At 37.3% G+C, this 14,194-nt stretch overlaps 1 protein-coding gene across 4 annotated transcripts in view; it reads right to left on the bottom strand.

The window, feature by feature from the left end:
• The window catches only part of MAGI2 (membrane associated guanylate kinase, WW and PDZ domain containing 2), an 823,074-nt gene that overhangs the window by 116,833 nt on the left and 692,047 nt on the right, over positions 1-14,194 (bottom strand). For all 4 annotated transcript variants that reach the window (XM_068400692.1, XM_068400693.1, XM_068400694.1 and 1 more), the window contains exon 10: positions 11,771-12,406. In XM_068400692.1, coding sequence (XP_068256793.1) covers positions 11,771-12,406 — 636 coding nt within the window. The remainder of the gene's footprint in view (positions 1-11,770; positions 12,407-14,194) is intronic.

Here is a 14,194-nt window from a genome sequence, read left to right as displayed (position 1 = left end):
AAGGTCCCCAGTCAAACTTCTCTGTAATTAGTGGAGCATGATGGGCAAACTCAGAGAACAAGCTGCTTAAGCAATGACTGAATAAAATGATGTAAGTTGTCCTTTTCAGGTGCCTATTTTCCACCGCTGACTGCAGGGGCAACTATTTTGACTAGTGTAGACTAGAAATTAAACATTTTTTACAGTGAAGTTGGGGTTCATCTGACCAAATGTGAGTAGAAATTTAAAGATGAAGCTTTGGTAGGTGAGCTTTTAAAAAACTTTAATAATCAACAGGGAAGAATAGGCTTTTTTTAGAATACTATTAATTTCAGCTACTTTCAATGTTTACAGTAGAATCATAGTATAGCACCATAGAATATCTCAAGTTGAAAGGGACCCATAAGGATCATCAAGTCCAACTCCCTGCTCCTCTCAGGACTACCTAAAAATAAGCCATATGACTAAGAGATGGCTTAGTCATCTGTTCCAGATGCTCCCTGAACGCTGACAGACTTGGTGCTGTGACCATTTCCCTGGCTAGCCTGTTCCACTGACCAACCACTCTCTCAGTGAAGAACCTTTTCCTAATGTCCCCTCTGAACTTCCCCAATGCAGCTTCATTCCATTTCCTTGTGTCCTATTGTAGGTCACCAGAGAGAGGAGATCAGCAGGTACCTCCTCCTTTGCTGCCCATCTTGAGGAAGGTGTAGACTGCGATGAGGTCACCCCTCAGCCTTCTCTTCTCCAGGCTGAACAAACGAAGTGACCTCAGCTGCTCCTCATAAGTTTTGCCCTTGAGACCTTTCAACATCTTGGTTACGCTCCTCTGGACACACTCTAATAGTTTGATGTCCTTCTTATGTTGAGGCACCCAAAACTGCACCCAATACTGAATACACAGTAGCTGAATGGCACCATAGAGGTGCCTGTTTTCCTCATCATACAGGGATCCCTGCTCGCTGCCCAGCTCAGATGAGGAAGGATGACCTGTAGCTGTCTACACAGGATCCCTGATAACAACAGCTGAGGTAAACGTGGCTGTATGTATTGCAAGGCAAGCCTGGGAAGATAGGCTGAAGTATGTAGTTTCAGCTTCTTTGCCTTTAAGGACAGGTAAAAATGTACACTCACAATTAATTATCATGAGATGATTGGTTAAAAAGGGCCTTTTTGACTGAAACTGTGTATAGCTGGTTCTTCTTTTAGTACAATGCATCCTAATGTGCTTCTATTAGGATAAAGAGCTTGATAAAGATGAAAGTCTGGTATACAATGAAAAAGTTACAAGATAAACCTCTTGCTTTATTAATATTAACCTTAGTAGAAATAACCATTGTAGTTGATGTCCATGTAGTGAATGTTAGCTGGATCAGACTATCTAGCTGTTCCTATTTTAGAGCCAACCCCACAAGCCATTGAGATCTCTCAGGAATGCTACACAATAAATAAATAAACACTGCATTATTTTTCAATTATAGTGTGAGAATAATTTTCTGTGTATGTAATCACAATGAACACATCTGGCAAGCTGAAATCAAAAAGCATGTCTTCGTTCTTTCTGCTTGCATTGATTTCTAAAGAACTTTCATATATAAATAAATATATCTATTTGTTTTATATAAATATATATATTTAATACAGTGTAATAAGGAGACAAGATTAAATAACTTCTCTTTCTCTCTGAGAAGTACAGAATCACACAGAATCACAGAATGGTTAAGGGTTGGTAGGGACCTCTGGAGATCATCTAGTTCAACCCCCTGCCAAAGCAGGTTCACCTAGAGCATGTTGCACAGTACTGTGGAAGAAGTTTAAAATTATCCAGATGGTGATTTACTGCATTCAGTCAGAGACACTCTCTTTTAGCACCTCTGGTCCCTGAACAAGAAAGATGGAGAACTATAGAATAATATAAGTGTTTACATTGGAAGGAACAGTTGGAGTTCATCCAGTCCAACCTCTTGCTCAAAGCAAGGCTAAGTTAAAAGACTGGGCTGACATTCAAGAATGACAGCTTCTCTGAATTGCTGAAATGAAGGAAAATGGAGCTGGAATGACAAGCAATAACATACAGACTGAGGAAGGACCTGGGTAAAACATGGAAAAAGCTAGTGAAGAAAGGCAGAAGTTGGATGGAGAGGACTGTATTTGGCTCTACCACATTTTTTGGCTCTCACTGGCCACAGATCAAACCCTGTGGACTTTTCTTTTCTCCAGATTTCTCTCCGGACTGCTCTAGGACCTCCCATTGATGTAATCATCCTTCATTTTGGTTACACAGTTAAGTTACGCTGCCAGAATCTCTCCATCTTCTTTTAGTAGTTCCTGATACTTATTCCTGAGAACATTACATGTTAAATAGCACGAGGATTAAGAGCTATGCAAAAGAGCAGCTGAGTCTTCTGATACACTATCGCACTAGGATCATATTTACAAAACAAAAAGGAACAAGTTTCTCCACTGGTCATTCCTTTTTTTCCTTAATGAACAGATTAAGGTGTCTTCTGCAGTACTTCAGAGATGATAGTGTTTATATTACAGTGGAGAGGCACTGCTTGGTCAGAAGCCTAAAATAACCACATTTATTGAGAAGTTTAAAATACAGAAATTATTTCACATGGGTAGTAAGAAAAAGACGTTGACTTTGTATTGATACATGTATTTAGTTAAGCTATTAAAATATATGCAGATAATACTGCAGTATTTCCCATAATCAGCAAACTTTTTCTATGATGTTAACTAATCCCTGAAGTATTACATAATGAATTTTTTTATTCTTTAAGAAAAACTGTACTATTATTATTGCTATCATCATCATAATAATTCATCCTTTTAAAATATTAGCAAACTTTCTGCTAGGGAAAAAAACAACTCATTGTGGAAATGGAAATTAATTGATAAAATTAATTTTAAGATCATTAAATTATTTTCTCATTCAAAGGTTTTGAGTCTGTGCTTTTATTCATGCACATAGAGCATTTTTCTAATTATCACAGGATCTTTAGAAGCTCTCTATCTAGAACACATGAAATGCAATAAAAAATGCTTACATTAGAGAAAAAAAAATTCTAAAGGGTCCGTTAAATATAATTTGCACCTAACTGAAATATACACTAAAAATAAGGTGACCCTAGGAATGTGTGCACAGAAAGCTTGACTACTTCTAGCTCATGGTATATAAGGTACAAAATAAATAAAAGTCAAGATTTTTCTCATTTACCAAACAGGAAAGCTGCACAGTATGTTTCTTATACATTGAAATACTGTTCCAAGTTATGACAAATCTGGCTTTGGAAAGCAATTTATTTCTTTAGAAATCTGTTTTGACACACTTGGGAGTCAACTTTCAAAGTTTGTGCCTGACAGCTTTGGCTTCCATGTCCTTTTTTACACTGTAATCTGAAGATGACACAGCAAAGGTGTACGTATCCTGGTGTTGGTTTTGACTGTGTTTGAATTATGAGTCACCCAACGGCTTCTTGAGAAGGTCAGTGTTGTATTTAATAACTGTATCCTCTTGGTTTATAAAAAAATAAAGTTGTTGAGCATTTACTCATAGAGGGCAAGTGTAGCCATTGTTAAAGCCTTCCTTCCCTTTTTAAGAAAGTAAAAGAAAGTAGCTTAAAGAATTGTACAGGGATAAATACCTAATCTAGAAGACTAATTTAGTTTCTGCGTTTTTACAGGATAGGCACACTGCAGGAGCCAAGCGAGTTTTGTGGCTCTTGTAAGTGGTTTAGGAAGTGCCTGAAAATCATACCTTCCCATGTCCCCAGTGCTGTGTCTCATGTCTGTAGCACAATAGATAATGTACTCACTTGTTTCATAGTGTATTAGCTTACTTTATTACTATAAAATAATCGCACTATATTACAAATCATCACATCACAACATCTACACAATGTACTTTGACAACATATTTGGAAACCCAACAAAGGTTGTTTAATAGGACATTACATTATACTGAACCAACAGAAACATTGTTCAACACATTGAGACTAAACTTTAGACATGCCTTAGCACACAAGCACAGGTTGTATGGTACTTCTTTAGAGTCCAGCTCTGTAGTTCTCCCTTCCTAGGTTGAGGTCTCCCAGATCTCCTCTGAGGAAGGATAGATTCACTCAGAGCCTAGACTATGGGCAATTAGGAAAAAAAATTAGTTTCTTCATGCCCCAGTATTGCAGCAGGTTCTCCCATGTACCATGCTTGGGAGGAATTTGGCTTCAAAAGATGCCATTTTTCACTGAGTTACACAGTCCAAGACAACCTGGTTAGTTTTCTGATAATACTGCTTGCAAGAACAGAGGAGAAACTTCTCTGGCCTGGCCAGGTTCCAGTGTAAGCAAGCCAAAAAGTCTGTTTTCTCAAACAAATTGTTCTTCAATTAGTATTAATTCATTCACTCATATCAGTAAGACTGAAATCAGTCTGCAGTGCTGCCAACAGAGCTCTTGGCTTCTAGCAGTGGTGTGGGCTGCAGCTACCAGACACAAACGTGCCCTGAACTCAACAGAGACAAGCAGTTGCCTGTCCTGAAGGCAGAATTCCTGCAGCTCTGCATAAAGCCTAGGTGCATGGCAAGTCTCTGTGTAGACCTAATAATGATAACGTCTGACTGCTTACTGTATGTAGTGTCATCTTGGGCATAAGAATTTAATGGCAAAATAGTAATCGGAGCAATGGTAGTTACCTCTTTTATGACATGAAATCATGAGAATCTATGTCTACACACTTGCATTTCTTTTTGCTTCTTCAGTGTGCAGACTAACTCCTCTGAATGACAACAAGAGTTAGGCACACACATCCCTAGGAGAAGTGTCCCCATGAGTTTTAACAGAAGCACTGTTCAAATTTAATACAGACCATATAGGCCTACATTAGAAAACAGTTTCACCAATAACAAAAGTACTTTTGAAACAAAATGCTTGCTAATAGTCATTAAAAACCTCCTATGCAATATATGTAATAAAGATTTATCTAATGCTCTGCAAAATTATCCACAAATGTACCACACAGCGCACAAACATTAAGAAGAAAGAAGCAGCAAAACCATAACACTACCACTTTGAAATGCAATACAATTAATACTACTTCCATTAATACAATGTAATAGCTACTATTATTGATGTCTATTTTTTCAGGAATCCATATTCATTAAGGAGGTCTACGGTTTCTTTTTCTTTTATTCAGAAATATGGAAGCAATTGCACACTGTTTCACTGCCAATCAGACCTATACAATAAAAGATATGAAAGTCTCAGTGTGACTTTTAGGATAACTGGTCTCCTGCCATGACTCTGTTCAAATTTGTCATTCCCTGTGCTACTGAGAGGTTACTATTTCTCTTACTAACAAGATTTAGATCGAATCCCTTCATAAACTAGGCTATATATGTAACTTACTTTCTAGTTTACCTGCTGTAACATGTAAAATATTTATTAAAATAGATTTTATACTAGATGATTACAACAAGATGCTTAAAAATATTTCAGGTTAATCCAACGTATAAAACAGTCTCAATGTGTAGGACAAAAAGGATGTAAATAATTTGAAGGTTACTAGGAGAGTACATATCTCACAGCTAAAAATATGATACTCTGTAAGGTGAGACATGCCTTGTAAAAATGTATCTGGAAAGCAGTGCTTCCAGGAGTTATGGTAATACAGCAGCAGTATTTCTTGCATGGTAACAGTGTTTTCCAAAAAACTTTGAGAGATTTTATTTCTGGAATTAACAGAAGAAAGACAACTGCCCCTCTTACAAGGCTGTTTTGAAACTATCTTGCACAAAATATCGCTTTCTGTGTAGGAAAGGTAAGAAGGGACAAATGGGCAAAGCTGGGGGTGGGTAAAAGGGCAACATGACATTTAACAGCAAAGTCAATGAAGTGGACAATGTAGCATGACTCACAATATTTTTGATCATTAAATATTTCTGTGATTACTAGCTAAGAACAGCAACAAAAATGAGCAAAAAACTGAAACAACTCAAAAGCCAGCATGAGAAGGATACGTTTACAGAGAACTCATGCCGAGGAAATTGTTGAATTTATGATGTCATATAAAAGCTTATAATTTTGAGATGGAAAGGAAAAAGGTCAGCTACAAACCTTTGTTTTCCATTGGTTTTAAAGCAGACAGGCCCAGGAACAACAGAGCACTTCACAGAGTGATGGCAAGGCAAAATGGTGTGGTAAATCAGAAAGAGAAGATTGAAAGAGGATGTTTTAGCAACATGTTGGACAGAAGAAGTTTATGTCATTGACTTCTAGGTATCAATGGTTCACACGGTTCACTTCAAAGGGGTAGTGAACCACTACTAGGTTCACATGCACATTCCCTTTCTGGGATCAAATGTCCCTTAAATTCACAAACAAGAGATATATGCGCCATTTAAGAATACAGCAGGGCTAAAAATGCAGATGTTGCCAAATGGATCTAAGTTCCTCTCAAAATTATAACACTCTCAAGAAATGGGAGAAAAGATATCAGGAGCAAATGTACAGTTGGAGTAACTGTCTGGAGAGGAGGAAGTATGGCAGGAAGCAGGAGAGCTATCAGACCTTGTATTTCCCAATATCTCTTGTCAGAGACAACAGAAAGCAGCATACCTTCATGAACAAAGTAAGCATGGACAGACTGCTATTAATTCAGAGTACCCATAAGAAGCAGTTAAACCAAGAGTGGGTTCCTTTAGGAAGTGTCTAGAAGGAAAAAATTCACCAATGACTCAGTGATGTAAAAGAGTAGAGACAGTAGGATGATAGAAAACCTCCATAAGTCCCAAATCAAAAACCTACACCATCCTCCTAACAATTTAATTTCTTCAAACCCTCAGCACTGTTGACTAGAAAGTCCTGAATTAGGGATGAGCAAGCCATGAGATACAGGGTCTCCAGTTTGCACCAGGTACTCTCTTAATATTTTGAATGAAGAACTGCAGAAGCAGAGACAAAGCTCTAGAGACCTCAGTGGTGGGCTTGAGGTCATGGAACCAGGAGATCAGAACTGCCTGGGCCAGACTAGCATCAGCAGGGTGATGGTGCGGCCTGCAGCTTTATCTTGTGCAGCTTTCCCAAGAGAGAGGACAACTTGGAAAAAAAGAAGTATGAGCTTTCCTGACCAGAGGAATTGAAAGGTATCTTACAGCAAGCCTGGAAAAAAAAAAATCTCTGTGGTAGAGAGGTAAATCTGAGATCAGTCCATGGAAAGGGCACCAAGGATGTAGTGTTCCTTCCACTGAAGTCTGCTCATTTTGAGGGGCTAGGCTTACTCACTAAAACATACTGAGACGTTTTTTGTGAAATTTCTGTCTGTTTTGGAAATTGCTGATGCTTCATGTGATGTACTGGTATCTGTTAGCAGTCTTAAGGAGTTATAAACTTCTGCTGGGGTTTATACAAAATCTGAGAAAGATACTTGGCCATCCTTTTATTCTCACAGTTTACATCTACATAGTTAAATTATCCCTCCTCATCTTGACTCTTTGTGCATTGCGTGTGGCCCATGCTATCTCCCATATCCTGTCAGGGTGAAACTGATTGCTGGCTTATTCCAGTCCCGTGGAGGGAGTGGGCTAACAATTAACCAGCATGGACAGTGCGTCAGTTCTCTGGCTCCGTTTTGTACTAACAGGCTCAGTTCCTCAGAGCCTGTTTGGATTCCACCATTATAAAATAGCTGTCTGATACAGGAACTTTGCCAGGCTCCCACTTCTTGCATTTAGTTTTAGTGTTTCACTCACAACACTTGTTTAGGAGTTGCCATAGCTTCGTGAATCAGTCCTGCGTTGTCTTCAGATTTCCTCAGCAACAGTATTTCAGACATAGGATGGATCTACATTTGAATGTGTTACTTCTTTTTTAGATAGGAACACTTCTGGGGCTGGGCTTCTGTCTACAGGTTCATACATCTCAAAGGCACTTTCCAAAAGAGATGGCACATGTCAGGTACTTGGATAGCTCATTTAGCAGAACATACCAAAACCAATTTTTGATGTCCTAATTAGTGAATATTTTGTTCTACATAAATTTGGTACATACTGCTTCAACCACTTGGTGCTGTTTTTCAGTTTTGGACTAATGCAGAATTTCTGCTTTATCCACATTCAGAAAGACTGATTTTTTAGAGCTCTTCTACACTATTTCAGCAGCCTATACTCAATGCAGACTGCTGCAATTTCTAGTAATTTTTCCCTTTTTTTTTTTTTTTTTTTTTAGGCAACACTCTTCCACCATCTTTTCCTTTAATTTTTTTTTTTTCCGGTATGAACACTTCTGTCAGCTTATAGTAATCAATGGAAACTATATGGCTGGTCAGTAAAAACAGATGCAAAGAAACTGAACTAAGCAGTGCATCTGTGTTTAGCAAAGAACCTGACTAAAAAACAGAAAGAAGATTGTAAGATCTCTAGCCATAGAATATCATAGTTGTCATCTAAACAAGTGCTGCTTAGTATTTTCTTAGATATACAATGATATTATTTCCATGATATTTTTTTAGTAAGCAGGTAAATTACTACTTCTGCTTTAGAAATTTTAAAATGAGTACACTACAAATTCAGTGGGACTTCCTCCAGCTGGATCGTACCCCATGACAAGTCTCCGTTTGGTGTTGGTTCAGATAGTTTTCTTTAGTGGCCTCTTTAAATTTGAGTACTGCTATTCTCTCCATCTTTTTGAAACATGCAGACCTTTCCTTCCCCTGCATACTCTGGCTGTTGACATCCTAAGGTTTTAAAATGCTGTAGCATGCATACAAGAGCATTTTTTTCCTGTATAAGATGCTTTTTTTCCTATAGTGAGAATATAGCTCAGCCAATGTCAATCTGTTTCTTGTCTGCAATGTAGATAAGATTGCTGGATGAGAGAGAGAAATTAAGTCACTTACAAAAATGGATTAGCCACAGTGAACTATGCAGTCAGGCCATATTCATATCAGAGATAGAATACATTACAAGGCAGCACACAACCTTATGCAAAACACAGCCTTCCTCTTCCACAGGCAGGAATAGTACTTTGGTCTTAATCTTAAAAATGAGATGCTAAAGACAGGATGCATAGGGTAATGATGGAAAAGGATGGTGTTATTCAAGTGTCATTACACATTAGAGATAATAAAATAAAAATCGGTTCCATAAGTAACGAGAAAGTATGCCTTGCTTCACCAGTGTCACAGACTAATTATTTTAGAATCATAGCAGGTTTCTCTAAATATCAGGATTTTGTTTTGTGTTCAGATTATCTTACATGACCAAATCTTATCATCTGTTTCCTATTCTTAACATGTAGGATAGACAAGTACATTTGAATCACCAGACTCAATTCCCTTTACAGTCAGTCAAGCAGAATATATACTTTTAAGGTACATCTGGCTTATTTGAAACATCTACATTGAAATGACATGAACTGCACCCTAGAAAGTCCTATTTCCGCCCAGGGACTATAAAAGGAGACATGACGACTAGCATAGATATAATTACCTGCATTATAGATGTATATTTGGTCACATGATTCCCTTTTCCTATGAACTTATGAAAAAAACCCCAGGTTGTCACCTTAAAATAGTTCTCATATTTGTTAAGCTATGACTCAGTCATCTCTCAGGTAGAGTAGGTTTGTCTCATACACTGTATTTTTTCACTTCTTTTGAATCACTCAAACGAGCTTTTTCTTTAATTTCAGAAACTAACAACCTTGCATTAAGGTATATTCCTTATTTCTGATGTACAGAAATTTCTGATAGTAAACTTTCATTTGTTCTGTATCATCCCATCAAATTTAATTACTCTGTAGTGCTTCCAAACAGTTGCTTTAGTCTTAGTCATTATTTTACCATGAACAAAACATGCTCTCTTTCTCTTCTCTGCATTCTCTAAAGCAACCAACCACCCCCTGCCCCAGCAACAGAGGGTTAAGACTCAGAAACATGTTACTGCATTTGGACCTAGTATTTTGCGTCAGCTGAGTTAGGGTAACTGTACCTCGGTGTTTGGCCTCACAAAAGACATGATGGTGTAAATTTATACTGCTTTTATTGAGGGTTGAGCTCAGTGCAGTACCTCTTATTTGCCACAGCGATGTGTAGAAAATAACCACAGTTCAGTTAATGTACTAGAACTTGTTGAACTATCATGTTGATCAACTTGTTTTGGTCATGAATCAGTGCTCTAAGAAGAAATTCTCTTGAGAGAGTGGAATTATCCTCATAGGCTTGAGTATGTTGCTGCTTCAGGGTTTTTTTGCTACTGTCCTGCACTGATTGCTGAAATATCTATTTTACTGTCTATTATTACCCAGGCTTGTTCAGCACACTGGATTTCACAGTCCACTTCTCTCTGAAGATTGGTGTTCTGAATTGTTTTCCTCTAGAGGGGGATTAGCTTGCATTTTTCAAAATAAAATCCCATCTTTTGGGGTTACATTAACCCTTCTAATCCCCTTTATACTCTTTTTTTTTTTTTGCTACGCAATTGTCCCTAATTTGTCAGCACCTTCAGAAAAAAATGTTGCTTACTCCACTGTTCCAGATTCTTAATGGATGTTAAATAAACCCAGATTTAATACCAACTAATATAGCACCTCTGCAACAATTAACTTTCTCCAAGTTCATATACTATAGTGACAGCAACTGGCCTTTACTTATCACTCTTAACTAGGTTTCATTCCAAAGAAAAGTCAGATTCTGTCTCTTATAAATCATTCTTTTAAATATAGATATGAAAAATACTTTATTGACTATATGAAACTACAGATATTTACATCACCTTATGTTTATTATCTCTGCAATTTGATAAAATGTTAATATATTCCTTGTTCTAAGGATTTGTAGGTTTTCTAATGACAAACATTTGGCATATGCGAACACTAAAGCTTCACTTCCCAACCTCTACTCTTCAGAAGGAAAGTAATTATTATTTTTGTATAGAATCCTTTTTTTTTCCTTTTGAACCACAGAGTAACATACATTCAGTGACATATGAGTGCCTTTAGAGGAACAAAGATCTTTAACTAAAGAAATTAAATCATTATTCACTTCAGGTAATGATAAATTGTGATGGATGCTCATCTCAAAATATCGAAGAAAATTTGTTTGGCTAAAATATTAAAAGCTAAGAAATTACTTATCACCATCAAGGTGTTAAGACCTTCTGTTGTTATTGCTTCCTGACAGATAAGTCTTGACTCTCCGCTTTCCAGTGGTGTATATTCAGGCTTACTGTGTCAGGCTGGTCAGAAAAATCAAGTTGCTAGAAGCTATTTTTTTAAAACAGAGAAAAATATACTATGGATCTTTGCTGTCAAGAAAAAAACAAAACAACTGTTATACGATAGTTTTACAGTGAAGGAAAAGGAGGCAAAATGGCTTATCAAAACCAGTAACCTTGTAAAGGGCTAACAGATTCCTCAGATTTTGATCTACCTTAATGAGTCAATATATACAATTATAGCTAAAGCTTGCAGCACTACTTTAGGACTATAAGTGTTTGCTGCAGACACCATACAAACTTATGGGGTGAAAGGTCCTGAACTGCTCTAGTTTTACCGTAATACAGAGGTGGGACCATCAACACTCAAAACACAAAAAGGAATGTACAACAAACTGTTAGATTTTGCCTAGGATACTTAATTGCAGACACACTTTTCCAGAACGAATGGTGTTACCTCCCACAACATGGAAATTAATTTCCAATCTAGCACACAAGGATGTAGTGAGTATATGTATGCCTTATGGTTTAGAACCTTTTACACACATTTTCGCAATTGTACAGACTTTCCAAACTTACCTCCTCTATGGATAATCAAAGAAGTTTCACTTCCAACAGGACATTCTTTAAGTATATCCACTACTTCTGCATGGCTCAGGTTCTGTACATTCTGCTGGTTGATCTCAACAATGAGGTCACCTTCACACAAACCAGGACATCCCTGAATGTCTAGAATTTGCTTCACCCTCTGTCCTGTAGGACTGTCTGCTATAGTGAAGCCAAAGCCCTGGGCCCCTTTCACAATGGTTAAGGTCATGAGTTCAGCTTGGGTGGCCCCTGAAGAAGCCATTGATACATTATCATCATGGGCAGGTGGTGGGAATGTGCTATCAAGCTGACTATCTGCTGGAATGGAGTGCAAGGAGTGTGGTGGTCGATCTGTTACGTCTGGAACAGACTGAGAAGTCCTAGAAATGTATTCCAAATAAGTTTCATAGTTATGTCTTCCATTTACCACTACCGGAGGCCTCTCCATTACTGCAAGGGGTGGCACCATGCTGTTGGCAGGATCTTCAGGATCAAAGGGCAAAGGGTATCCACGACATAGCACCAAGTTGACACTCTGACCAACAGGAACAGACTGGAAGAGTTTGACTACATCTGCGTGAGTATGTCCAAGGACACAAACTTCATTAATATAGACAATGACATCACCTAGAAAGAGAAGAAAAAATAGTGACAATATGAGACAACTTCACTACTATATATGCAGTGCATTTTTTTTTATGAGATAGAACTCTACTAAAAAAAAAAATACGTCAGATCAACATGCAGACTCAAATAGTGGAGACAAAAAATTAAAGTTTGTCTGCCAGAAAATGTAATACAAATAGACAATGACAGTACTACTTCTCTTCTGTGGAAACTCACAGCTGGAGAATTAAGCTGGATCCAGACATACACCTTTTCTTAACTACTTTTCAGTGTAGTCCACAGATTACTTTTTTATAAGATACAATGGAAGTTTATTTATTTGGAGGGTTGGTTATCAAGAAATACCATTGTTTAGTGAAGAGTGAAAGGGAAAAAAAAAAAGGAAATAATAAGTACTTGTGGACTTAAGAATCACTGAATAGGGATGTAAGACTGTGCATACATGTGCATAAGGAAATACTTTTTGCATTGATCATCATACTGACAGTTTCCTATTAAATGTCATCAGACATCCAGGACTACTACAGTCATTTCCTATTCCAGGCATGAGCTAAACTGTAGCTTGCATATCGTAGAGATGTTTAGTGGTATTTTGTTGTAGCCATGATGGTTCAAGGACAATGACAGGACAAATTCTGTCGGTATAATAGCTTTTTATTAGAAAAATCTAGGCAAATGTCTGAAAATCAGTTTAATATTTCCAGCTAAACCAGTTGGTCAAATGAAAATAAAGGTACTACCTTTACCTCCAAATCTTGTCTTATGTATAGTACAGAGCTACCAGTCAGAGCATATATGAAAGCAGAATGCTTTAAGTCAACAGGCTATTTATGTGTCTCCATATTGCTCACGCACCAACCAGCTTCTGTTACTGAAAAGCTCAGAAGTAAGCTCAAATTCCTTCTTGTTGTTAGAATGGATCTATATATTTATAGCCATAAATAATTTTTTATGGTACTGTTAAGGTGCATATTAAAACAAAAACGAGTAATCAGTACAAACGATATTCAGAACAGTTTGATGACCCACAGTCAGCTTCTACTTTAATAAAACAGTTTGCATCTTTATAACAAAGAAGGACGTTTGGTTAGAGAACACCATAAGTTAAAGTATTTTTCAAAGTGAAGATCATCTTATTATCATACTATTAATTAGGAAGAAGAAATCATTTATACAGACAACACTGTTAGGTGTCTACAAGGTACACTGTTCAGTAACTGACCTATCATAACATAATGTGTTTTAATGGTATTTCAAAATTCAGCAATAAAATGAGAGTGATTTAGGGAGGATGAGGTGGTTCATGTGGAATTGCTTCAAGTGTATTTATGAAATCTTGTCTTTCAAGTACTTCAATCAAAAGACCTAATCAAGCAAACTGAGGAAAAAAAGAGCATCATCAAGATGCCAGTGCAAGGGCCACTTCTATGTGACAGCAAAAGGCAAAGGCTGTTTCTACGTGAAAGCAAAATGGTCAATTCCCACATGATCAGCCTGTCTAACAGCCTGACAGCAATTAATTTCATATACACAGATTGTAATTCAGAGAAAGATTTCTTCAGAGGGCATCTAGGGAAAAAAAGCTAAGGGATTTTGTTTAAATGTTTGTGAATATTATTCACAGAAGCAAATACTGTCTTAAATGTTCATCACAAATAGATTTGACACTATAAGCAAAAGCAGTAAGGTCACTTCATAGGCAGTGCTGAAAGATCTCCAATGCTTCTGTCCCAAGCAGGTGAGAGTAAAAGAGTTTTCAAAAGTCATGATTTAAAAGAGAGAAAGAAT

This window comes from Nyctibius grandis, chromosome 5, assembly GCF_013368605.1.
Source record: "Nyctibius grandis isolate bNycGra1 chromosome 5, bNycGra1.pri, whole genome shotgun sequence".
NCBI lineage: Eukaryota > Metazoa > Chordata > Aves > Nyctibiiformes > Nyctibiidae > Nyctibius > Nyctibius grandis.
This window is presented reverse-complemented; position numbering and strand designations above follow the sequence as displayed.